Raw genomic sequence first — 26,628 nt, 5'->3', positions numbered from 1 at the left:
TGGATCCTTAACACACTGAGCAAGGCCAGGGATCGAACATGCGTCCTCATGGATACTGGTTGGGTTCGTTACTGCTGAGCCATGACAAAAACTCCAAGATAGCATAAATATTTTTAATAAGGTTTTTGCCACTGCATCACAGCTGAGGGAATCTAGTCCACTTGGATCAGGGAAGCACAGTTCAGGTCCCTGGTTTGCTTTGTGGTGTCCCCCAAATTGTAAGGAAAGGACTGAGGAGGAAACAAACCACCCTTGTTCTCAACAAGGCTTCTAAGCCTCAACCTTAATAGTCATGGTGTCACTAAAGCTCAGGAAGAAAGTGCACAGTGTTCTTTGGCTTCTTATTCCTCTGATCAGAATTGACTGGAGTCAGGGGGCCATAAAGATCTGTGGGCTCACAAGATTCTGCTTGCTAAACTAGGTTGTTACCCAGTCTTCCCTGTCCCACTGGTTCCTTCCCCTAAACCTGATTCATTAAGTACTTTCTGGCCTTGTTGACCTGCTCACTCAACCCTGAGATCCTCCCCTCTCCCCAGATTCTTCCCCCTACGTGGCCTTACTTGGATCCCACAATACTTTGGGTGTTTAATAATGGAGAATCCAGCTCCTGTTATATGATTGTCAGCTCTTGGGTCTCAGAGAGGCCATACTGAGTTTTGTGCTGGTCAAATAGCTTGCGCAGGGAACTGATGTAGAGTGCGTGGTACTTGTCCACTGTTTCCTTAGTTGGCTTCTCGATCTTAGGAATTGGCAGGGGCTCCCCAACTGTGGGAAAGGAGGAGAGACAAGCATCAGACCCCACCCCCCACCTCAAATTACCCATCCCTCAGAGGGAACCACATAGTTTAACTCAGGATCTGGGTCCCCTCCCCTTCCTTTGTCCTTTCCCTCTGCTCCAACCCTATTCTGTACCATGTTCTCCAAGTACCTAATCTCACAGATGTTCAGGAGAATGGAAGTAAACTCAGGAGTGTGCTGAGGGAATGTGTGTGAATAATGATGCTGTCACGGCAGCTGTTGAACTCTGGCCCACCAGTGAATGGCCATGACTTTTATCTCCTTAGTTATCCTCCCCATCCTGCCCTCAACCACAACCACTGGAATTCCCATTGTACATCCCAGCTGTGTGCTGGGTCTCCTGGAACTTGATGAATGACCTGGGTGGAGGAAATCAAGGACCAGAGTGGTGCTGAGATACTGGAAGCTCACCAACAGTGGTAATGGGCCGATTGAAAGGCAGGAAGCCCCAGGATCCTTTAGTAAGGCCCCGGCCATGGAAGATACAGAAAGTTAGTCCCATGAATTTTTTTAACGCCTTCTGTAAGATTTTTAGGAAGAAGCTTTTCCACGAGCCCTCAGCGAAGCTCTCTTGATTGAGAACCTCATTCTCTCCAAAGGAATAGGAAGGGACAAGGTATGATCTGTAAAGAAACAGGCAGAAATGTGAGTTCTCCCAGGAAGCTCCCCGCCACTGCCCCCACCCTGTGAAACCCTTTCCAATCTCCCCATTACAGGACAAGGACCCAAGCACCAAAGCATCTCCAGCTCTGCTCCACCCTCCCAACCGAACACTTTTAGAGAAGGTGCTGCACCTTGTCCTGTGATGGGAAGAATCTAATTTCAGGAAATCTAACTGCCTTTATTGCAGCCAGCAGCCAGAGTGATCTTCTAATCTGCATATCTGGACATGTCATGCCTCTCATTAGAGCTCTGCCCAGAGCTCCTCACTTTGTACCACGCTGCTTAGCATGGCTTTTGTGCTCTCTCCCTGCCTGCCTGGCTAGCTCCCCCTCTCTCCAGCCTTTCACCACAATCTTGGCCATACTAAGTGTGCCAAGTTCTCTCTCATCTGTACATCTTTGTACATCCTGCTCTCTCTGCCAGAAGTGCCTTCCCTCTGTCTTCACGTGGCTAATTCTATTTCACCCTTCAAGACTCAGCTCCAATTTTGTTCCCTTGAACCACCTCCCATTCTTTGACTCCCTCCAGTTCCTCTGACTCCCACCTCCCGTACCTAGTGCTTAGCTCTTTTCTACGCTAACACTACCCCAACTCTGCACTACAGTCATCTCCTTGCCTGGCTGGTCCCAGGAGACAGCAAGTCAATCAAAAGTGGGAACTATGTCTTATTGGTCTTTGAACCCCTAAGACCTGGCATAGTACCTGACATGTATGTCATTGTAGGCCCTCACTGAATGCCTGAGTTTGTCCCTTTTGGTCTGACTGGTAATTCCTACTAATATTTCAATTCACAGTTCAGATATCACCACTTATGAAACTTCTACTCTGGGTTAAAGTCTTTCCATCAGTTTGTGCTCCCATAGTGTTTTGTACATATGTCATTTATGATATATCTTTCATTCAATGAATATTTATTGAGTTCTATGTGCCAGCACTTTTTTAAGTCATGGGGATATATCAGTGAACACAATGGATTAAAAAATATCTCTGTCCTCATGGAGTTTACCTTTTCTTAAGGGAAGACTTTACCTTTTCTTAATAAACAATAATAATGAACAAATAAAAAAACAGATATATAAAGAAATAAAATTGATGATATATATGAAGATGATAAGTGCAATGAGCAAAACAGAGAGCAGGATGGTCAGGACAGACCTTATTGAGAAGAGACATTTGAGCAAAGACCTGGAGGAGGTAAAGGAATGAGCCAAACAGTTATTTGGAAGAATAATGTCCCAGGCAGAGGGGACGGCTAGAGCAAAGGCCCTAAGGGAGGAGCATGTGGCTTGTTTGAGGGATAGCAAGGAGGCCAGTGTAGCCCTAATGGAGTGAGCAAGGTGGAGAGCCCTGGGTGATGACATTGGAGAGATGGTTAAGGACCAGATCCTTAAGGGTCTTGCAGGCCCTTGTAAAGACTTTGGTTTTGCTCAGAGTGGAATGGGAGCTATTGGAGCATTTGGAGTAGTGCCATGATCAGACGTACATTTAATATGGTCATCCTGGCTATGGATGAGAATAGATAGCTGGATGTAAAAGAGCAAAGAAAGAAGCAAGGAGAGCACTTAGGAGACTATTGTAATAATCCAGGGGAGAGATGGTGGGGTGGTAAACCAGGGGGTGATAGTTAAGATGGTAAGTGGTTGGCTTCTGGATCTATTCTGTCCTGTATATGAATATGTCTGTATTCCACTGGACTGTGAGTTCCTTAAAGGCAAGAACCAAGTCTTATTTATTTTTATATCCTCAATGCCTAGTGTTGTGCCTTACACAAGTAGCTGCTCAATAACTGCTAAATGAAGGCATTCTATTTCTTTCTTTTTTTTTTTTTGGCCGTCACTGGAGCATATGGAAGTTCCTGGTCCAGGGATTGAATCTAAGCCACAGCTTTGACCTACACCACAGCTGCAGCAATGCCAGATCCCTAACCACTTTGCTGGGCTGGGGATCAAACTTGCACCTCTACAGAGACAAGCTGGATCATTAAACCAGTACACCACAGTGGGAACTCCAAGATATTTTATTTTTCAAACCAGATTATAGGCTCTCTGGGGGCTGTCACCATGTCTTATTCATCTTTGCAGTCCCCACAGCATGAAGCCTAGTGCCTTCCTTGCCTTAGGTAGATTCTCTGGGCCTCTCAGTTAATGGGTTGATCTAGACTGGAGCCTCCCTTCCCCAGACCCACAGCCTACCAGGCTAATGGGTCTTTTAATGTTCTTTCTCCAAGTTCAGGTTTAAAAAGTACCCACCAGAATGTGTCTGGAGGCCTAAACACCCTTAAGGCACAACGTGGGAGTGTAGAGAGAAGCAATCAGAGTGAAGAAGGAATCCCCTCTCACAGGTTTTCAAGAGAGGGCACCATTCTGGAGAGGAGCTACAGAGGACCCATGGTGCCATGACAAGAGGGCACCAGAATGCAGGGACCTACCCTGTCTCCAGTGCCAACCTTACAAAACCTTTACGTGGTTTAAGGAGAATGGTAGAGGCTCCTGGCCGGCATAAGAGGGCTTCAGCAGCTCCACCCACCACAACCACCACAGCATTGCCTGAGCCTTTCTGGGTCAGCAAATACTTCAAGGACAACTCACTCACTGGGCACACACCTGTGAAACCAAAGAGTCAATTAGCATAACAAACTTGGTGCCTAAGGGTTGAGGGGGTAAGTGACTTCCTCTGGGTTCTTCCTGCTGAAGACAGTTCTTCTGTCTCATGACTGTTGTTTCCATTCTGCTGTGTTTGACCTCCACGTCTTGGGTTAGCCCTAGCCTCAGGTCAGTCCTTAGAGTCAGCTGCTGGTCTTGGGGTGGGGGGTGGGGGGTGGGGGTGGGGTGTCTGTGCTACTATAGTTGGGGCTACATTGAATTCTTCTGCCTACTTTTTCTTCTCTCTAGAGTATTTAAACCCATCCCTTCCCTCTCTACCCATTGAACCACAGCCATCTTCCACTCTCCCCAGGCTGATAGCACTGGAGACTCTCCAGAGTTCTTTTCCCTAAAGGTAATCAGGAATAGCCACTAAAAGCCTGTCTCTTCCTTGAACAACCTGGTAAAAGGAAGCCATTGGGTGGGATTTCTGGAGAGTAGGCAGACCCAAGATCCAGTCCAAGCCAAAAGGAATGATGATGGCATCCTGTTGCTCAACAGCAGTCATGGAGTCTTTCCTCACTTCTGCTTCCTATCTTTGCCCTGTGCTTATCTCCTAGGATGGCAGAAATTGCCTCCAGGCCACTGTCACTGAGATACTGCTGCTCCAGGTTCATGCCAACCTCAGAGAGGAGCAGAACCATCTTCTGGGACTCTAATGGTCCCACCTGGCCCCTCCAGATATAAATGTATATTACCTTTTAGTGTTTGGCCTCAGTTGTTTTCTGGTGTCCAGAAGGGTGGATGTCCATCCAGAGAGAAAGACATTTGTCATAGTACCCTGGCTTAAAGCCTGGCATGGGGAAGTTGTCCTGGATTCTTATGGATGCCTCTCCTTTATCCTGTGATGTCTTATACACATTCAAAGGGGTTCTCAGGAGATGAAGGTCATGGACCAGGAGAGTAACAGCCAGAATGAATGACGTAAAAGTGTCTTTGAGATGCCCTAGGATGAGAGCTGCTACATAAATGACTGGCCAAAAGAAGCCACCCGACATGGCAGGAAGCATCTGGCAAAGTTCATCTGAGCTGTCCCGTTCAGGCCTGATTTTCCCTACATTTAGTTTTGATTTTTGGCTTTTGCCTTCTGCTTTCTACTTTGGCTTTGATACTCCCTCTTCCAGGCTTCCTCTTCCTCCTCTGGAAGGATTCTTGGCGATGCTTACAAATGCCCATAACTTACCCACTGCCTAATCAAACCTTGCTCCCCAGATCTTGCATAGAACCTGAGGCTTGGCCACATACTCCTGTTACTGGACCAGTTTTTTCTGGACTCATTTTCTATGAAGTCCTCTTCCAGCAGGGAGTGAACATTGGACTGACTGTCAGGGCTTATTGGAGTTGGAGCCCCGAGGTAGGTCAGAGAATGGAATGATTTCTTATACTCACCCATCGACATGACATATTCTCGCAAAATTGGGATCCAGAAGGTCACTTCCAAGGTCCCTACATAAGGAGTGATGTCTGGGAAAAGCTGAGCAAAGCCAGTGGCCTCAGTGGCAAAGTTGACGAAGATGCCATAAGAGACAATGCCATGGGGGTGGTTGGCAATGATATAGTTGCGTTTGGGAGAGAGGTCATGAGTCTTCACCAGCTGTTAGAGGGAGATTGAGTCAGAACAGTGGGCAGAAGAACGAGAGGACATGTGGATTCAGATCCCAGCAGGTAGACTGTGTTTCACTTGGGGAGCTCCAAGTCCCTTATTTGTTGGATACTGTCACTGTCATAGGATTGCCAGGGGTTGTTATGCGAGTGTGATGACCATTACACTACGGAAGTCCACATGCCAGGGGTCGTGACGCTCAGAAAGGCTGACCTGGGTTTGCTACCGTGAGGCAAGGCTGCTATCCATTCATCTCCCCTCCTGCCCATCCATCTTGGGCTCTACTTCTGGCCCTTGCCTTCCACTGCTGGCCACCAAAGCTGTTGAAAATATGGAGCTGAGCGGGGAGTGACAAGTCTGGGTGATGGGGACCAAGGGCACCCAGAGAAAGGATAGTCACCTTTACTGGGAAGTAATTTCGGAAGTACTTCCAGAGGGTCCAGTTCCGTATCCAATCTGAACGCCTACCACCTGTGGGTACAGAAGGTAAGGAGGGAAGAACACGTAAGATCTTGCCAAGCCCTCTACTTTTCTAGGAGGGGAAGTATTTTTCTTAAAGTCTTCAGGTCACAGGAGGGGCTTCCTTCTCACACTTCCAATATTTCTAGGGCCTAGAGCTATAGGTACGGTCCCTGATTCCAACCTGCAAGAAGACACAGGAAACCTCTGCAGCTGGAAAGATGAGAGAGAAATCGCTTGAGGCTGGAGGCACCTTCCTGGAAAGCAGCTGCTTAATTCTTCCTGGGTGTCTGGTGGAGACGTCTGTTCCCCCACTGACCCACTGAGCTTTGCCCTCCCTCTCCCTCCCCTTCCCTCTACTCTCCTTTACTCCTTCCCCTCTCTTCCTCTCTTCACCTCCCTGCCCTCCTTTCCTTTCCTTTTCCCCTTCTTTCCTCTCCCCCCCTCCTCTTCTCCCTCTCTCTCCTTCCACCCCTCGTCCCTGTGGTTCCAGCCTTGACACACACAGGGTCCACCACTCTTCCCCTGTTTCTTACCTTGACTGGGAGTGTTCCAATCATAGAAGAGCCAGGCTAAGGCAAACACGGACACCAGCCAGAACTTAGTGAACACCAGAAAGTAGGGTATCAGGATAATAGGAATAGTTCCTGAGGGGACACAAAGGATTCAGGCCCTTCACTTGCCTTCAAGTTTAATACACCTCTCATAACCCCCATCTCTGCTCTGTAGTGAAGGTCAAGGTTGGTGTGAAACTCTTCTCTCCCAATTCCCGCACCCCACACCCTTCTTGGCTCTGCTGTAGCCTGGGTTAACCTCTGAGTCCCTGGATCTAGGCCACTTGATGGCTGAGAGCTTAACTGAAGAAACAGCAGAACCATGATGTTCTCAGAGCAGGCCCTCAGCTGGGGTCAAAAGACAGTGGGTTAAGGATCTGGTGTTGTTGTGATCTGTGGTGTAGGTCGCAGATGTGGCTGGGATCCCACGTTGCTGTGGCTGTGGTGCAGGCCAGAAGCTGCAGCTCTGATTCGACACCTAACCTGGGAACTTCCATATGCTGCAGGGGCAGCTGTAAAAAGAAAAAAAAAATTAAATTAAAAGATAGGAGTTCCCATCGTGGATCAATAGTTAATGAACCCAACTAGTACCCATGAGGACGTGGGCTTGATGTCTGGCCTCACTCAGTGGGTTAAGGATCTGGCATTGCTGTGAGCTGTGGTGTAGGTCGCAGATGCGGCTCAGATCCCTCATTACTGTGATGTAGGCCGGTAGCTACAACTCCGATTGGACCTCTAGCCTGGGAACCACCATATGCCATGGGATGGTGCGTTGGTGGTATAGTAATGAGCCTTCCATATGCCATGGGTGTGGCCCTAAAAGGACAAAAAAAGACCAAAAAAAATATTAAAAGATAAAGAGCATAGGTGGGTTAATTGCATGCCTTATATCATTTTCAATTATCCACCAGTCCTCAAGGTAATCTGCCAGGAGCCATACTTTGATAAACACCATCCCTATTGTGGAATCTATTAGAACTGCAGGTGTGGCACCTCAGAAAACCCTAAGTGTCCATTGAGAGCAATCCTGCCAGACCCAGCCTGTTTGAATATCATCAGTATCACTCATGGTGACAGAAGTGGGATTTAATGAGATAGGAGAAACAGAGGCCAAACATGGAAGAGCCTAACCATGGAAGAAGGAGTTCTGTGAGAAAAAGCAAGAGTATCTGAGTCAAGAATAAAGAAAAACAACCATTTGTGTATGTATATATGTGGCCCTCCCTTAGATATTATGGCCTTGAGACCAGAAGATTCTTCCAACGTCTTTTGTCCGTGTTCCATTGAGTTTTGGAGTGGATTATCAAGAAGGAAGATCACATAAGGTAGGATCCTAATTTAGTTTTGTACTGAAGGTGACTAAGCCATTCTAATAGATGTGCAGCATGATAGCTCATCTTAATTTTTATTTGCACTTCCCTGATACTTAATGATACTTAACAGCTTTTCATGTGCTTACCTGCCTTCTGTATATCCTTTTTGGTGAAGTGTCTAAGTATTTAGTCCATTTTTCTTTCTTTTCTTTTCTTTTCTTTTCTTTTCTTTTCTTTTCTTTTCTTTTCTTTTCTTTTCTTTTCTTTTCTTTTCTTTTCTTTCTTTCTTTCTTTCTTTCTTTCTTTCTTTCTTTCTTTCTTTCTTTCTTTCTTTCTTTCTTTCTCTTTCTTTCTTTTCTTTTCTTTTCTTTCTTTCTTTTTTTCTTTCTTCTTTTTTTTTGTCTTTTTAGGGCCCCATCCATGGCATATGGAGGTTCCCAGGCTAGGGGTCAAATCGGACCTGTAGCCGCTGGCCTATGCCAGAGCCACAGCAATGCAGGATCTGAACCGTGTCTGCAACCTACACCACAACTCGCAGCAACACCAGATCCTTAACCTAGTGAGCAAGGCCAAGGATAGAACCCACATCCTCCTGGATGCTAATTGGATTCGTTAACCACTGAGCCATGACAGGAACTCCTGAACTAAACTTTCTATTTTGAAAAAAGTTTAGATTGACAAAAAATTTATAAGAATATTTAAATAAAATCCCATGTAACATTCACCTAGATCTACCCATTGTTAACATTTTTACATTTGATTTCTTTCTAAATATAAGTATATACATATATGTTTGTATTTGAGAATTCATTGCAGAGACCACAATGCTTTGCTCTTAAATAACTGTGTATTTTCTACAAACGAAGGCATTCTTTTACCTGATAGCAGCCACAGTGCTATTATCAAATTTGAGAAATTTAGTGTTTAGGAAAAACTGTTATCTAATATACCCTGCTTGGATTTTTATTTGAGTTGTGTTATATTTATAGATCAATTTTGGGGAAAACTGGCATCTTTATCTTTACCATCTTCCAATCCATGAACACAGTATGTCTCTAACTATTTAGATCTTTAATTTTATTTATTAACATTTTATGATTTTCAGCCTACAGATGCTGTACTGGTTTTATTAAATCTAATCATAAATATCTTTTTGAGGCATTAAAATGGTATTTTTTTACAATTTCTATTTTCAACTGTTCTCTGCTGGTATATAGAAATGTGGTCAATTTTTATATGAGATCTTGTATCCTGTGACTTTGTTATCTTCATTTGTTAGTTCTTAGAGGAATTTTTAAAAAGTATATTTTAAAAATAGACTTTAAAAATATTTAATTTAATGGGGTTTTCTACACAGATGATCACCTCGTCTGTGAATTAGGACAGTTTTATTTCTTACTTTTCAATCCTTATGCCTTTCTTTCTTTCTTCTTGCCTTATTGCATTTGCTAGGACTTTTAGTGTGGTGTTGAATACAGATGGTGAGAGTGAATATCCTTGCTTTTCTCCCCATCTTAGGGAGAAAGGTTTAAGTCTTTCACCAATTTTTTTTGTCTTTTTTTTAAGGGCCATACCCTTGGCATTTGGAGGTTCCCAGGCTAGCGTTTGAATTGGAGCTGTAGCCACCAGCCTATGCCACAGCCACAGCAACACCAGATCCAAGCTGTGTCTGCGACCTATACCACAGCTCACGGCAATGCTGGATCCTTAACCAACTGAGCGAGGCCAGGGATCGACCCTGTGTCCTCATGGATACTAGTCAGATTCGTTTCCGCTGAGCTATGATGGGAACTCCTCTTTCACCAATTATGATGTTCCTTGCAGTTTTTTTGTAGATGCTCTTTATCAAGTTGAGAAATTTGCTTTCTATTCCTAGTTTGTTGAGAGGTTTTCTCATGGATTAAAGTATGTCAAATGCTTTTTTGACATCAACTGATGTAATCATGTGTTTTTTTTCTCCTTTACGTTGTAAGACAGTAGTTTATATCGATTGATTTTCAGATATTTACGCTTGCATTCCTGGGATAAGGCCCACTTGGTCATAGTATATTATTCTTTGTAATATATTGCTGGATTCGATTTACTATTATTTTGTGAGGTTTTTTACATTTGTATTCATGAGGGATTTTGGCCTGTAGTTTTCTTTTTTGTACGATTTTGTCTGGTTTTGGTATCATGGTCTGGCCTCATAAATGAGTTGGCAAGTGTTCCTTCCTCTTCTATTTTTTGGAAAAGATTGTGTAAAATCTGTGATAGATCATCTTTAAAATGTTTGGAAGAATTTGCCATTGAAACCATCTGGGCCAGCAGATTTCTGTTTTGGAAGGTTTATAACCTTCCAAAATTAAAATTTAATTTAATTAATAGTTATAGGTTATCTATTTCATTTTGGGTGAGTTTTAGTTGTTTGTGGTTTTCAAAGAAGTCTTCAAATATAATTGTTAATTTGTCTATTTTTCTTTTCAATTCTGTCAGTTTCCACTTCATATCTTTTGAAGCTCTATTATTAGATGTGTACACATTTATTATGTCTTTTTTTTTTTTTTGCTTTTTTAGGGCCACACCTGTGGCATATGGAGGTTCCCAGGCTAGGGGTAGAATCAGAGCTACAGCTGCCAGCCTACACCACAGCCACAGCAACGCCAGATCCAAACTGGGTCTACACTACAGCTCATGGCAACGCCGTGTCTTTTACCCACTGAACAAGGACAGGGGTCGAACCCACAACCTCATGGTTCCTAGTCAGATTCCTTTCTGCTGTGCCATGATGGAAACTCCTTTTTTTTTTATATGTATACACATTTAAAATAGTTTTGTCTTGGTGAATTGACACTTTTATCTTTATGTAATGTCCCTCTCTACCCTTTGTCCTGACTTAAAAAAACTTTTTAAACCTGTGCAGCCTCAAGATTACTAGCCAGGGAACTTCTACAAGCTGTAGGCTCAGAAAAAAAAAAAGACAAAAGGAAAAGAAAAATAATTAAAGAGGGGAGTTCCTATCGTGGTGCATCAAAAACAAATCCAACTAGGAACCATGAGGTTGTAGAATCAATCCCTGACTTCACTCAGTGGGTTAAGGATCTGGCCTTACTGTGAGCTGTGATGTAGGTCACAGATGCGGCTCGGATCTGATGTTGCTATGGACATGGTATAGGCTGGCAGCTGTAGCTCTGATTCTACCCCTAGCCTGGGAACCTCCATATGCCACGGGTGCGGCCCTAAAAAGCAAAAATAAATAAATAAACAAACAAACAAATAAATAAATGATATCTATAAGAACCTATGGAAGTAAATGGTAATTTAATAATTCAACATGGCTTCATATGGCTCTTAGGATCAAGTCTAGTCTCATAACCTTGGTTTCGAAGGTCCTTGGTGATGGGGGACCTGGGCACCCCCTGATTCTCTGCATCCCACAATCCTATTCTTCTGTCAGTTTCTTCAACTCATTCTGCCTTCTAGCCTCTGGGCTTCTGTGACTCTCCTTAGTTCTTCACCTGGCTAGTTCCTCTTCCTATTTCAGGCCTCAGGATAAATGTCACAGTTTCAATATTTGGAGCTATCTTTAACTCCTCTCCCTTTCCTATATATAGATATATCTATATATAGATATATATAGTCTCCCATTCATCCTCTTGCCTCTGTCTCCATTGCCACTCTTGTGGTCCAGAACTTGATCTCCTCTAGTCTGGACTGCAGTCTTTTGTCTATTCTTGCCTGCTGGTCTTTTCCCCTCCAGTCTATTTTCCATGCTGCTGCCAGATGTATTTTTAAAGTACAGTCATAATGTTGTTTGCTTCTTTTGAAACCTTCAATATTTGCTCACTGCTGACAGGATAAAGTCTGAACATGTTAGCCTGGCATTTAAGGCCCTCCATAGACCTGTCCCACACACCTTCCCAGCCTCATCTCTCAGAGGCATCTGCACTCACATCCTTTATGATCTAGCATGAGGTCCCCATCCCACTGTAAGGACACTGGGTGATCTGAAGTAGCTTGTATATGGAAAGTTATTTTACTGTGCTGTGAATAAAAATGAATTCATGGTAGTGATATAAATATTAATTTAGGTTATAGGAATGAGTCAACTTGGGGGAAAATATGTTAGGTAATAATAGCCTATGTGGTACTCAGCTGTAGAAAGAACCAGAAGGTGGGGTGCAAGCGGCTGAAGAATGGTGAACGGAGCCACCTTAGTCTATTCCCCATGCCCTCAACCCACCATGCAAATTCACATCTCCATGCCTTTGATGATGCTGTTCCCTTAATCTGACTACTCTCTCCCCAACCTTCTGCCTATTAGAATTCTCTCATCCTTCAAGGCTTAGCTCAGATGATACCTCCTTGTTGAGAGCTTTGCTTATTTTCTGGCCAGCATTAAGAACTCCTTCCTTAGGAGTTCCCATTGTGGCTCGGTGGGTTAAGAATCTGACTGAGGATGTGGATTTAATCCCTGGCCTTGCTTGGTGGGTTAAAGGATCCTGCGTGGCTGTGGTGTAGGCCTGCAGCTGCACCTGATTTGACCCCTAGCTGGGAACCTCCATATGCCACAGGTATGGCCCTAAAAAAGCAAAAAGAAAATAATGGTCATTGATATCATTTCTCATCAGCAAGCACTCTGTTCAGCCCTTAATGTGTGATGTCTCATTTAATCCTCTCATGACCCTGAGAGGTAGATAATTTTTATTATCTCCATTTTGTATGTGAAGAAACTGAGGCTCAGAGAGCATGTATGTCCACTCCAAGCTTTGGGGAAAAAAGTAGGCAGCGTTTGTTGAGTCTTTATTATGAGCCAAGAACTATTTTAAGCATTTGTGTCTGCTTAATTAATTTTAAGTCATAGTAATATATGAGAAAATAAAACTCTTGCCTTCCAGAAACTCAGAGTCTAGTGGGGCATACGGATACCATAAATAATGGATACATCCCAGAGCATGAGAACAATACAGTCAGGGTTGAAATGTCATTCTGTGGGAACCAGAGGAGAACATTCCCTACTCCTGGGCAACCTAGAAAGGCTTCTTATAGAAGGTAAGATTTAAATTGAATTTTGGAGGAAGAGTAGGATTCTGATAGATAAATTAGTGGCAGAAGTGCCACCCACGCACAAGGAAGAGCTCCAGCTGAGGCCTGGAGATGGAAGAGTCCAAGGCCCGTGAGTAACACCGTAACTTGCAAAAGTACAGGGAACACAGTAAGCCATGGAACAGGAGATGATGCTGGGAAGGAAGCTGGGGGAGGATCAGGCTTGTTGCTGAAGAGAATTAGAAGCCAGTGATGGTTCTTAAGTAGAGGAGTAGCATGATCCTATCTGTATATCAGGAAAGGTCATTTGGGATTGCTGTGGGAGCAGGAGGACCTGCAGATGGGGAGGTCAGCTAAGAGTTGCAGTGACTTAGATGAGGGGCAGTGGGAACCTGAAATAGACTACTATTTCTCAAACCAATTTGAAAGATACTACAGAGGCAGAATTTTCAGGGTTTGGTAGTTGATTGGATGTAGAGGGGGAAGGAGAGGGTGTAGTGAATGATGCCTTGAAGGGACCTGTAAGGATGCTGGGAAGGCATCAAAGTCTCTATTTGTCTCATTTTCTAGAACTGAGATACTCATTATTCTTCCTGACAGTGCAATGAAATCAGAGTCCAGGGTGCCTGTCTCAGAAGGGGTGGTCACTCTTCTGTTGATCACATGTCTTAGTAATGTCAATTTCTATAACAGAAAGAAAGAAAAGGAACCTCTGTTGAGGATTTTCTTTCCTCTTCCATTTTCAGAATGGTCTTGAGAGCTCTGTTCTACAATGGTGGAAGGTGAATGACTTACTTGCTCAAGGGCATGTAGGAAATAGTAGTGATTTACTTGCATGAGGTCACAAAGCAAGTTAAGTAGCAGATCTAGTCTGACTCCCAAATTATGTTCTATTTTTTGTAGTCTCATAAACCAGAAAAAGGAGGCAGGCATACCAAAAAAAATGTCCAGGAGGGAGAAAAAAGAACAAGAGGTGGACCTAAAGGTCTTTTCTGAGGAGAAGAAATCTGGAAGAATCAACAATTTAGGGTCAAACCTGGCCTTGCGAGAAATACAATATGACAAGACATAGCTCCTATTTTCATGGAGCTTATTGGGTGGAGGAAGCAAAGGGTATAAAGGCTGATATCCAACCAATTTTTACAAAGTGCTCTGGACTTTCAGAGATGATGTAGTCTTGGGTTGCCTGGAAAATGTTGCAGAGAAGGTATGGCCTGAGAAATATCTCAAAGGAGGGGTTGTCCATGGATGGTCCAGGAAGAGTGACCAGGGAATCTTTCCAGTGGAGGTACTAGAGTGGAGGTCAGAGAGTAGAAGACTACTATTCACATTTGTTCAGTGAATAGACTGCCTGGAATATGAGCTTGACCAAGAGGAAGAGTAGGGGATGAGATGGTAGAGTTAGAGTCAGGATAACATATTTGTACTTCATGGAGTAGGCAGTGAAAAACCACTGACTATTTTTGAGCAGGAGAGGGCTGTAATAAAAGATGCATTTGAAAGACTCTTCTGGGCACAGGCAGTGGAAAAGATTGTAGAGGGTGGAGAGTAGAGGGCCAGGAAAGAAGATATCAATGGTCATACAAGTCCAGAAAAGAAGAGACAGATGGAGAGCCTCCTCTGATTGGAAGCTGGGCCTCAGAGGGACTCTTAGGACCATTGCCTCATTCCAGGGGTCATGAATATTTGTATTTCACATCTTCCACACACGGTCTTTTTATTCCACTCTTCTCACTTCTTCCCTCCTTCTTTTCCCTCTACCTTTTCTCTCCCCCCTCTTCCTCTATTTCCTCTCCATCACTTCAGGTAATGCTCAGGAATCAGCCATGATTGTGAAAATCATTCCAGAAGGAGGAGAAGCACTGAGGGAGACTCTGGGCAAGACTGAAAGAATGAAGGAAAGAGGGTGAGAAAGAGAAGGAAGAGGGGAATTAGGAAGGAGTAAGGATGGAGGAAAGACACTTTCACATATGGAGAATTTACTGTGGACCAGGATGAGAGGATGGAGATACAGTGGTTTAGTGGGGTTACAGTACTTGTCTGAAGTCGCACCGCCAATTTTTAATCCAGCTTTGACAAACTCCAGAACACATGACTTGTTCACTATGTCACACTACTTCCTTTCCTGCTTTCCTTGATCCGTTTAACTTGGTGTAATATTTTCTTTCTCTGAAACCCTAATGACACTGTGTTGTGACTCTTTATTTCACTTACCACAGTCTGTCTTACATTGTAGTGATTAGTGTATGTGTCCAGCACTGACATGTAGAATGTATACAATGGTGGAATGAATGATGTTTGTTATTAGACAGTAAGGAGCCTATACTTGACTCATTGTTGTAGTCTCAGCAAGGACAGCCAAGGTCTTACAATTAGTCATTGCTCTATAACTATTGAACAGATTTGAATGTCTTAGGCACCTCTGTAGGTATCACATACTGTTAGATGCTTTAGCTACCTTGGTACCTCCAAGACCCAGGATTCGTGTTGTAATTTCTAGCATAATCACTAAAAGAATAGAAACAGGATGTATAACAACCTAAACTAGTAGAAGACAAATGGAGTGATAAAGATAGTCCAGGAGTTCCCATCGTGGCTCAGCAGTTAACAGACCTGACTAGTATGCATGAGGATGCGGGTTCAATCCCTGACCTTGCTTAGTGGGTTAAGGATCCGTGTTGCTGTGAGCTGTGGTGTAGCTTGCAGATGCAGCTCAAATCCCACATTGCTGAGCTGTGGTGTAGGTCAGCAGATGCAGCTCTGACTTGACCCCTAGCCTGGGGACCTCCATATGCCACAAGTGCAACCCTAAAAAGAGACCCAAAAAAAGATAATCCAAAAGAAGTCAAGACAAAATGGCCAATGAGTACATGAAAAGATGTTTAACATCACTAATCATTAGGGAAATACAAATCAAAACCACAATGATACCAAGACTGAGCCAGGAAGAAAGGAAGAAATAGAAAATATGAATAGACCAATCACAAGCACTGAAATTGAAAATGTGATTGAGAAACTTCCAAAAAATAAAATCCAGAACCTGATGGCTTCACAGGTGAATTCTATGAAACATTCAGAGAAGAGAGTTAACACATATCTTTCTGAAACTCTTCCAAAAAATTGCAGAGGAAGGAACACTCCCAAGCACGTTCTATGAAGTGACCATCACCCTGATACCAAAACCAGACAAAGATATCACAGAAAAAGAAAATATCACTAATGAACATAGATGCAAAAATCCTCAACAAAATATTAGCAAACTGCATCCAAATATACATTAAAAAGATCATACACCATGATCAAGTAGGATTTATCCCCGGGACGCAAGGATCCTTCAATATCTGCAAACCAATCAATCTGATAAACCACATCAACAAACCAAAAATAAAAACCATATGATCCTCTCGATAGATGCAGAAAAGCTTTTGACAAAATTCAACACCCATTTCTGATAAAACCTCTCCAGAAAGTGGGCATAGAGGGAACCCATCTCAACATAATAAAAGCCATATATGACAGATCCACGGCTAATATCATCCTTAATGGTGAAAAACTGAAAGCATCCCTGCTAAGATCAGGAACAAGAGAAGGCTTTCTGCTCATGCCGCTTGTATTTGACATAGTTTTGGAAGTCCTAGCCACAGCCATCAGAGAAGAAAAAGAAATAAAAGGAATCCAATTTGGAAAAGAAGAAGTAAAAGTATTACTATTTGCAGAGGTCATGATTCTAAACCTAGGAAATCCAAAAGATACTACAAGAAAACTGTTAGAGCTCGTCAGTAAATTTGGTAAAGTTGCAGGATACAAAATATACAGAAATCGATTGCATTTCTATATACTAACATTGAAAAATCAGAAAGAGAAATTATGGAAACCATCCCATTTACCACCACATCAAAAATAATAAAACACCTAGAATTAACTTACTAGATAGACAAAAGATCTGTACTCTGAAAACTATAAGATGCTGATGAAAGAAATCAAAGATGACACAAACAGATGGAAAGATGTACCATGCTCTTGGATTGGGAGAATCAATATAGTCAAAATGACTATACTACCCAAGGCAATCTGTAGATTCAATGCAATCCCTATCAAATTGCCTGTGAGAGTCTTCACAGAACTAGAATACAATATTTTAAAATTTGTATGGAGGAGTTCCCGTCATGGCTCAGTGGTTAACAAATCCGACTAGGAACCATGAGGTTGCGGGTTTGATCTCTGGCTTTGCTCGGTGGGTTAAGGATATGGCGTTGCAGTGAGCTGTGGTGTAGGTCACAGATGCAGCTCGGATCCCACGTTTCTGTGGCTCTGGTGTAGGCCAGCAGCTACAGCTCCGATTAGACCCCTAGCCTGGGAACCTCCATATGCCATGGGAGTGGCCCTAGAAAAGGCAAAAAGAAAAAAAAATTGTATGGAAACACAAAGGACCCCAAATAACCAAATCAATATTGAAAAGAAAAAAATGGAACTGGAAGAATCAGGCCCCCTGACTTCAGACAAAGCTAAGTCATCAGACAGTATGGTACTGGCACAAAAACAGAAATATATTAGCTCAATGGAACAAGATAGAGAACCCAGAAATAAACCCAAGCATCTATGGTCAACTAATCTATGACAAAGGAAGCAAGAACATATAGTGGAGAAAAGATAGTCTCTTTTATAAGTGGTGCTGGGAAAACTGGATGGCTACATGTAAAAGAATGAAATTAGAACATTCTCTAACACCATACACAAAAGTAAACTCAAAATGAATTAAAGACCTAAGTGTAAGGCCAGATACTATAAAACTCCTAGAGGAAAATATAGGCAGAACACTCTTTGACGTAAATCACAGAAACATATTTTTTGACCCACCTCCTAGAATAATGACAATAAAGACAAAAATAAACCAATGGGGCCTAATTAAACTCAAAACCTTTTGCACAGCAAAGGAAACCTTTCAAAAAACAAAAAGACAACCCAGAGAATGGGAGAAATCTTTGCAAATGATTCAACCAACAAGGGCTTGATCTCCAAAATATACGAGGAAAAAAAATTCGTACAACTCAACATCCAAAAAACCCCCAAACAACCCAATTGAAAAATGGACAGAAGACCTGAATAGACATTTCTCCAAAGAAGACATATATATGGCCAGCAGGCACATGAAAAAATTCTCAACGTCACCAATTATCAGAGAAATGCAAATCAAAACTGCAATAAGGTATCACCTCACATCAGTCAGAACAGCCATTATTAATAAGTCAACAAATAGCAAATGCTGGAGAGGATGTGGAGAAAAGGTAACCTTCCTTCACTGTTGGTGGGAATGTAAATTGGTACAACCACTATGGAAAACAGTATGGAGGTTCCTCAGAAAACTAAATATAGAACCACCATATGATCCAGCAATCCCACTCCTGGGCTTATATCTGGACAAACTTCCATTGAAAAAGATACATGCACCTGTATGTTAATCACAGCACAATTCACAATAGCCAAGACGTGGAAAAAACCCAAATGTTCATTGACAGATGAATGGATTAAGAAGATGTGGTACATAAATACAATGGAATACTAGGAGTTCCTGTCGTGGCGCAGTGGTTAACGAATCCGACTAGGAACCATGAGGTTGCGGGTTCGGTCCCTGCCCTTGCTCAGTGGGTTAAGGATCCGGCGTTGCCGAGAGCTGTGGTGTAGGTTGCAGACTCGGCTCGGATCCCGTGTTTCTGTGGCCCTGGCGTAGGCCGGTGGCTACAGCTCCGATTCAACCTCTAGCCTGGGAACCTCCATATGCCGGGGAGTGGCCCAAGAAAAGGCAAAAAGACAAAAACAAACAAACAAACAAAAAAAAACAATGGAATACTAGTCAGCCATATAAAGGACAAAATAATGCCATTTGCAGCAACATGGATGGAACTAGAGATTCTCATACTAAGTGAAATAAGTCAGAAAGGGAAAGACAAATAGCATATGATATCACTTATATCTGGAATCTAAAATATGGCACAAATGATCCTATCTATAAAACAGAAACAGATCATGGACATGGAGAGCAGACTTGTTTGCCTTAGGGAAGGAGGGAGAGAAGGGGATGTACAGTGAGCTTGGAGTTGATAGATGCAAACTATTACATTTAGAATGTATGGGCAATAGGGTCCTACTGTGCAGCACAGGGTACTGTGTACAGACTTTTGGGTTAGAACATGATGGCAGATAGTATGAAAAAAAATTCACTTTTGTTTGTGATATTGAATTCTAGTTTTCAGTGTTTGTTTTCTTTCAGTACTTTAAAGAAGTCTTTTCATTGCCTTCTGATTTACATTGTTTCTTGTGAGAAGTTCTTGATCATCATTAAGTTCAGTCCCCTGTAATTAATGCATCTTTCTTTTCTAGGTGCTGTCACTTTTTTTTTTTTTTTTGGTCTTTTTAGGCCCTCACCCACGGCATGTGGAGGTTCCCAGGCGAGGGGTTGAATTGGAGCTGCAGCCTCTGGCCTATACCACAGCTCACAGCAACGACAGATCTTTAACCCACTGAGTGAGGCCAGGGATTGAACCTGCGTTCTCATGGATACTAGTCAGATTTGTTTCTGCTGAGCCATGACAGGAACTCCGTCCGGTGCTGTAACTTTTTAAAAATAATTGCTTAAAAAAATAATAATTCTTTTAGCAATTTTGAAAAAAAACACATAAAACACAAGATATTATTTCATATCCATTAAGATGGCTACTTAAAAAAACCAGACAATAAAGAAGTGTTGGTGAGTATGTGGAGAAATTGAAATTCTTGTGCACTATTGGTGGAAATGTAAAATGGTGCAACAGCTATGGAAAACTGTATGGCAATTGCACAAAAAATTTTTTGGATGGAAATAACCTACGACCCAGCAATTTTGCTTCTGAGTATGTAGTCAAAAGAATTGAAAGCAGTGTCTCAAAGAGATATTCGCACACCCATGTTCAAGGCAGCATTATTTACAATAGAGAAGAGGTTGAAGCAACCCAAGTATCCAGCAACGGATAACGGATAAACAAAATGAGGCATATACTTACAATGCAATATTATTCAGCCTTAAATAGGAAGGAAATTCTGTCACAACATGGATGAACCTTGAAAACATTGTGTTAAGTGAAAGAAGGCAATTACAAAAGGCCAAATAGTACATGATTCCACTTAATATGAAGTTAAGACAGAGAGTAGAATGGTGATTGCCAGGGGCTGTGGGAGGGAGTTATTGTTTAAGGGGTACAGCATTTCAGTTTTAAAAGATGAAGAGTGTTAGAGATGGATGGTAGTAATGGTGGCACCACACTGTGAGTGTACTTAATGACACTGAACTGTACACATAAAATAGTAGATTTTAGGTTATCTGTATTTTACCATGATTTTTTATTCTTTGCTTTTTTTTTTTTTTTTTTTTTTTTTAAGGGCTGCACCTGCGGCACATGGCAGTTCCTGGGCTAGGGGTTGAATTGGAGCTGTAGCCGCCGGCCTACGCCACAGCCACAGCCACGCCAGATCCGAGCCTCATCTGCGACCTATACCACAGCTCACGGCAACGCCGGATCCTTAATCCACTGAGCGAGGCCAGGGATCAAACCCACATCCTCATGGATACTAGTCGGGTTCATTGACCACTGAGCCATGAAGGGAACTCCACCACAATTTTTTAAAAAAGTATAAAAAAAAAATGTAGGTGAAAGAAAACATTCACACTTATTATTAGTGTTTTCACTTAAGACACGTAGGTAACATTGTTTGTCCCTAACATTCTCCATACCATTTCTCCGGCTTTTCTAGGATGACTGGAAGCTCGTGAGAGTGGGGAAGGGGGCATCACTTAGAGGGCCAGCCCTCATCTTCTTTTTTTTTTTTTTGTCTTTTTTCTATTTCTTTGGGCCGCTCCCGCGGCACATGGAGGTTCCCAGGCTAGGGGTCAAATCGGAGCTGTAGCCCCAGGCCTATGCCAGAGCCACAGCAACGCAGGATTCAAGCCGCGTCTGCAACCTACACCACAGCTCACGGCAATGCCAGATCCTTAACCCACTGAGCAAGGGCAGGGACCGAACCCGCAACCTCATGGTTCCTAGTGCGCATGGTTAACCACTGCGCCATGACGGGAACTCCAGCCCTCATCTTCTTGGACCCTTATATATTCAGCGTTGGCTAGACCCTCCTCTACTGTATCCTGTTCTAGAGACAATGCCCTTTAAAGAAAGGGGAAAAGGAAGAGAGAAAAAACTACTCATGAAAATATTGAGAACAGCTCAATAAAAGAGCAAGAACAATCCGGGCTCTTGTGTTCAAATACCATCCCGAGGCTTTCTGGGGTGGGACTGACCCTGCACCTAAAAGGGTCAGTTCACACAGCTCCCCTTCTCTTGGCCTCTTTTCCCTGATCTCTCTGCCCATCTTTGCTCACTCTTTCTGGGACCCAGGCTTGAAATAGTGACTGCCGCCACGATGCCAGTTCTCTTAGGACATGCCTGTGCCCTTCACTTTCCTAGCTAAGGGCTAGAACTTGTCAAGGAGTCTTTTGGCTGAAGTTAAGATAAATGCAAAGGAAAACAGAAAGAAAACATGAAAGACTGGAAACAAGTAAGTTTACAGAAAAATCACTTCCTTCTCTTGATACAGCTAGAGTCAAGTTGTTCATAGGCTAAGAGCTTGGCAGAATTGGATTTCAATAAGGCTCAATAAGTCTTCACCTTTTGAGGGCCACGGACCCCTTTGGCAGTCTGGTGAAGCCTTCAAATCCCTTCTCTCAATGATATATATATTTTTTTGGCCATGCCTGCAGCATGTGGAAATTCCCGGGCCAGAGACTGAATCCGTTTCACAGCAGTGAGGACTCCAAATCCTTAACCGCTAGGCCACTAGAAAACTCCCTGAATAATAATTTTAAACACAAAAAAATAAAATATAGAAACTTACAAAGTTAACTCATCATGTTAAATACTGCAAAAATGTGATACGGTAACATCGGCTTTTTTTTTTTTTTTTTTTTTGCAATGGCTGCACCTGTGGCATATGGCAGTTCCCAGGCCAGAGATTCAAGCCACAGCTGCAATGCTGGACCCTTTGTAGCCCACCGTGCTGGGCGGGAGATTGAGCCCAAGCCTCCACAGAGACCTGAGCTGCCACAGTTAGATTCTTTTTTTTTTTTTTTGTCTTTTTGCCTTTTATAGGGCCACTCCCGCGGCATATGGAGGTTCCCAGGTTAGGGGTCTAATCGGAGCTATAGCCGCCGGCCTACGCCAGAGCCACAGCAATGCAGGATCTGAGACTCATCTGTAACCTACACCACAGCTCACGGCAACACCGGATCCTCAACCCACTGAGTGAGGCCAGGGACCAAACCCGAAACCTCATGGTTCCTAGTCGGATTCCTTAACCACTGAGCCACGACAGGAACTCCCCACAGTTGGATTCTTAACCCACTGTGCCACAGTGGGAACTCCAACATGGGCTTCTTGATTAATGCATTAAATAACCACACCTAATGGTAGTTCTAATCATTATTGGAATTCGGAAGTGGTAACAAGTGAAAATGAACTTTTGAGGTGCTGTGACAACTGGCATATGAAATGTAAATCTGCATGATGTCTGTAACTGACAAATTCACAAGTACTTCTGTGGTTTGCTGCCTACATTCATCATTTCAATACGAGGTTAGTGAAAAGAAAGAGGTAATTTTTTCATCCAAATTCAAAGTTGTCCCTCCCCACCTAATTCTAGGTCCATAGTCCCCTTGGTTAAGAACCTCTGCTCCACAGGGTCACATAGCCTCCCACAGATTAGACTCGTCAGCCTCCTGACCTGTCCCATCCTTCAGGATGACATGTCTCCCCATCCAGTTTCTGAGCTTGACCCTATAATTGGCTGCCCACAAAACCCTGGTTTTTGGCTGGGGAAACCTTGGAGCTCTCAGCCCATTTTCGAAGCTATGGAAGAGCTATGGAAGAATTGGCCCTTTCTCAAAATTCTGTCTAATGAGTCACTCAGGCAGCCCCCAGATTTTCCAGAATTCTCTCATCAGTCGTATAGTGGAAAATCACCTAACATCTACCTAGTCACACCATCTCTTCCCCCTCCCCTGAATAGGACTCTTCAGCTGGTTCAGAGCGGGCAGTCCTGAGGGACGGCTGGAGTGATCTTTATTATTTATTTATTTATTTTGGTCTTTTTGCCATTTCTTGGGCCGCTCCCTCGGCATATGGAGGTTCCCAGGCTAGGGGTCGAATCGGAGCTGTAGCCACCGGCCTACGCCAGAGCCACAGCAACGTGGGATCCGAGCTGCGTCTGCGACCTACGCCACAGCTCACGGCAATGCCGGATCGTTAACCCACTGAGCAAGGGCAGGGACCGAACCCGCAACCTCATGGTTCCTAGTCGGATTCATTAACCACTGCGCCATGACGGGAACTCCTGGAGTGATCTTTAAACCAGAATGGCTGCAGCCCCACTCCTGGCCTTTGTGCCCCTCAATAGGGAGGAGAGAAATCTAGTGGACTCAGCAGTAACCATCTCCCTGGGAGTTGGGGGGTGGGGTGCACAGTCCTTCCTAGATAGAGAGAACGAGCCAAATAGTTTCTTCAGAGCCCTCCGCCTCAAAAAGGTTCCTGGCCTCTTTCTTCATCTGTTCCCATGTACTCTCCAGTTCCTGGGGTTCACTCACCTAAAATGGCAAAGCATGGAACCCACTGCAAAACAGAGAAAGTTTGGAGGATTTCCTGAAGATCCAGCTTCGAGATGAAGGTCATGGCCATGGTGTTGTTCTGTGGTGGCAAGAAGCCCAAACAGAAGGTCAGTGCAGCAAAAGCTGAGCTGATTGAAAGTGCTTTGTTCTAATCTCATCACCAGTCCTTTTATGTACTAGAGGCTTTAGTCTTGACCTAACCTTTTCTCCAGTGTTCTCTGTTCTCTGTTATGCCCCAGCTTCCTACACACATCAGGTTTCAGATCGTGTTATCTAATCTCCCTAACATGCAGCCTTTCTCCACGAATGCTCAATTGTTAAGTGTGTCCTGTCATTATTTTTCATTTAGTTTGATGAATGTCTATTGAACATCTACTGTGTTTCAGGCAAAGAGGCTTGTGTCTGGCCACCAGACTTTGCAAAATTCAAGATTGTCCCCAGGTCCTGAATCTCTGGATTCATTTTTTTCAATAATGATTTATTGAGTGACTACTTTTGCTAGGTGCTATTGTAAGTGCTGAGGATTCAGTGGGGAAAAAGATGGGCATGATTCCTGCCTTCGTAAAGCTCACAGTCTAGTGGAGGGGACAGACATTGACCAAAAAATTACCAAACTGTCTATATACTTGAATTTGTGATAAGTGTTCTAAAGGAAAAGGCTAGTATTCTCAGCATAAGGACTTGAATAAAGGTGCTCAAAAAAATCTTTTGAGGGAGTTACCTGGTGGCTCAGTGGGATAAAGTAAAGGTCCAGTGCTGTCCCTGCTGTGGTGAGGGTTCGATCCCTGGCCCAGGAACTTCCGCATGTTGTGAGCACAGCCAAAAAAAAAAAAAAAAATTCTTTTGAATATAATCAAAAAGGTTGCTAGGAAAATCAGACACAAAAATGGTACCAAGTGTCCTACAAATGCAAAGAAATATTGATCCTTAGCCTTTTCCAGAGGGATTTCCTCCCTGCCTCCCACTCTGTTGAACTTAGGGAACATTTTGGTCCAGCGTGTGACGTGCTATCCTCCCTCAGTTACCCTCCACAGCCCCTCCTTCTCTTCTTTCTTTTCTTCCCCCTGGCTAGCTGGGGTCCTCAAGCTGCTTTTGGGGGGCTACTTGGCCACATACAGGGGGAGATGTGTTGAAGTACATCTGCTCAGAACTTGCAGGGGAGAAGGGGAAGAGGTAAGAGGCAGGCATGGGCTCTTCCAGGGGAAAGCACAGATGTGGAGAGGGCTGGAGCATCGTGGATAGAGTTTCACAATGTTGACAGCTCTAAGGCTGCTTACAAATCAGGTCTCTACCCCCTTTGCTTTCAGGTAAAGAAGGGGGCTGGAAAGGGCTCACACAGGGTGCAAGGACAGACCAATTTCCATTTCTGTCTCCCCAATATTCGGCTCAGGGCCTGGTACATAGTCGGCATTCAAGCAAATGCTTGCGGGGCAAATAAAGAGGTCTGGTCTCCTGGTTCCTTAAGCAAGATGGACTGGCTGGGTTGGACCGAGACCCTGATTGGCCACCCCTTTCCCCGCCGAAACAAAGAGCACGCGATCTGAGCTGGAGCTCTCCCGAGCTGAATGGACAAGTGTAACAAACATCAGCAAATGCAGAAAAAGCAGGAAGAAGAGAAGTAGGCCAGCAGACAAATCCTGAACAGCCTACTCATGATTGCCCAATGATAATCCAACAAACCAACAGGCAAAACCATAGCTGCCTAAGAGTAAGGAGTCCCAAAAGAGAGGTGGCCAAGAAGAACAAAAGGTCTGTTGATTTCATTCACAAACTTTTAAGGCTGATAGGATTCTAACACTCAGGAAACTCACAGTCTAGAGTGTGAGGTGGACACAATCACAGACATCCCCATGGGGTACCGTAGGGTGTGCAGATGCAGACAAAAGAAGCATCCACCAGCTCCGGGAGAGCAGGGAAGGCTCTATAGATGGAGGCGGGGGGTGGGGTGGGGGGCTGCGGTGAGGAGAAAGTGTGCAAAAAGATGGAAGGGCAGCATGGGAAAGATTGCAGTTGGTTTGCTGAATCAGAAGCTACGAAGCTTTTGGAGTTCCTGTCGTGGCGCAGTGGAAATGAATCTAACTAGGAACCGTGAGTTTGTGGGTTTGATCCCTGGCCTCGCTCAGTGGGTTAAGCATCCGGCGTTGCTGTGAGCTGTGGTGTAGGTTGCAGATGTGGCTCAGATCCTGTGTTGCTGTGGCTGTGGCATAGGCCGGCAGCTGTAGCTCCGACTGGATGGACCCCTAGCCTGGGAACTTCCATAGGCTGGTGGGGAAGGAACAACAGAAAAACAAGACAAGTGGGAATTTCCTGGTGGCTCAGTGGGTTGAGGATCTGGTGTTGTCACTGTTGTGGTATGAGTTTGATCCCTGGCCTGGGAACTTCTGTATGCCATGGGTGCAGCCAAAAGAAATAAAAAACAAAACACAAAAACAAAAACAAAACTAAGAATGAAGGAAAGAAGAGTGGAAGGAAAAGAAGGTCAAGGGGGCTAGGAGCTCAAAAAAGGGAGGTGGAAGCAAGAGTAGCTCTAAGAAAGAAGCAGCCCCAGGATTCTTCCTCTTGGGTTCTAAGGTTCATCTTTGGCCTTCAGAATGACTCATTGCTAGAACGCTTTGAATAGGTGAGGTTTTGCCATAAGGTGTTTTCTTCTGATCACCCCACTTTTGTCTTACGCTTATTTGGTTAGATAAGGTAATTTCAGCAATACCTGACTAGGAGAACCTATTGAATGTCAGGCACTAGGCTATAGGTACTATACAAGGTACATACATGTATGCATTTCTTTCACCATATTTTTATTGAGGTTCTGTTGCAAGCCTGGACTTGTTCTAGGTTGACAGTTGCATGCGTGGCGGGCAGGGAGTAAAAGAAGCACGTAATTCATCAA

The 26,628-nt window shown here is 43.7% G+C and overlaps 1 protein-coding gene across 1 annotated transcript; it reads right to left on the bottom strand.

The window, feature by feature from the left end:
- Nucleotides 1–78: 78 nt before the first annotated feature.
- Nucleotides 79–23,811, bottom strand: DGAT2L6 (diacylglycerol O-acyltransferase 2 like 6). The gene is made up of 7 exons (XM_047764814.1): nt 23,721–23,811; nt 6,702–6,812; nt 6,107–6,177; nt 5,493–5,697; nt 3,890–4,064; nt 1,210–1,421; nt 79–765 (listed from the first exon to the last, which is right to left on the bottom strand). Exons 1-7 carry the CDS (start codon nt 23,809–23,811, stop codon nt 611–613), a joined length of 1,020 nt encoding a protein of 339 aa, XP_047620770.1. The 3' UTR covers nt 79–610.
- Nucleotides 23,812–26,628: the final 2,817 nt, after the last annotated feature.

The sequence above is a fragment of the Phacochoerus africanus genome, chromosome X (assembly GCF_016906955.1).
Source record: "Phacochoerus africanus isolate WHEZ1 chromosome X, ROS_Pafr_v1, whole genome shotgun sequence".
Taxonomy (NCBI): domain Eukaryota; kingdom Metazoa; phylum Chordata; class Mammalia; order Artiodactyla; family Suidae; genus Phacochoerus; species Phacochoerus africanus.
This window is presented reverse-complemented; position numbering and strand designations above follow the sequence as displayed.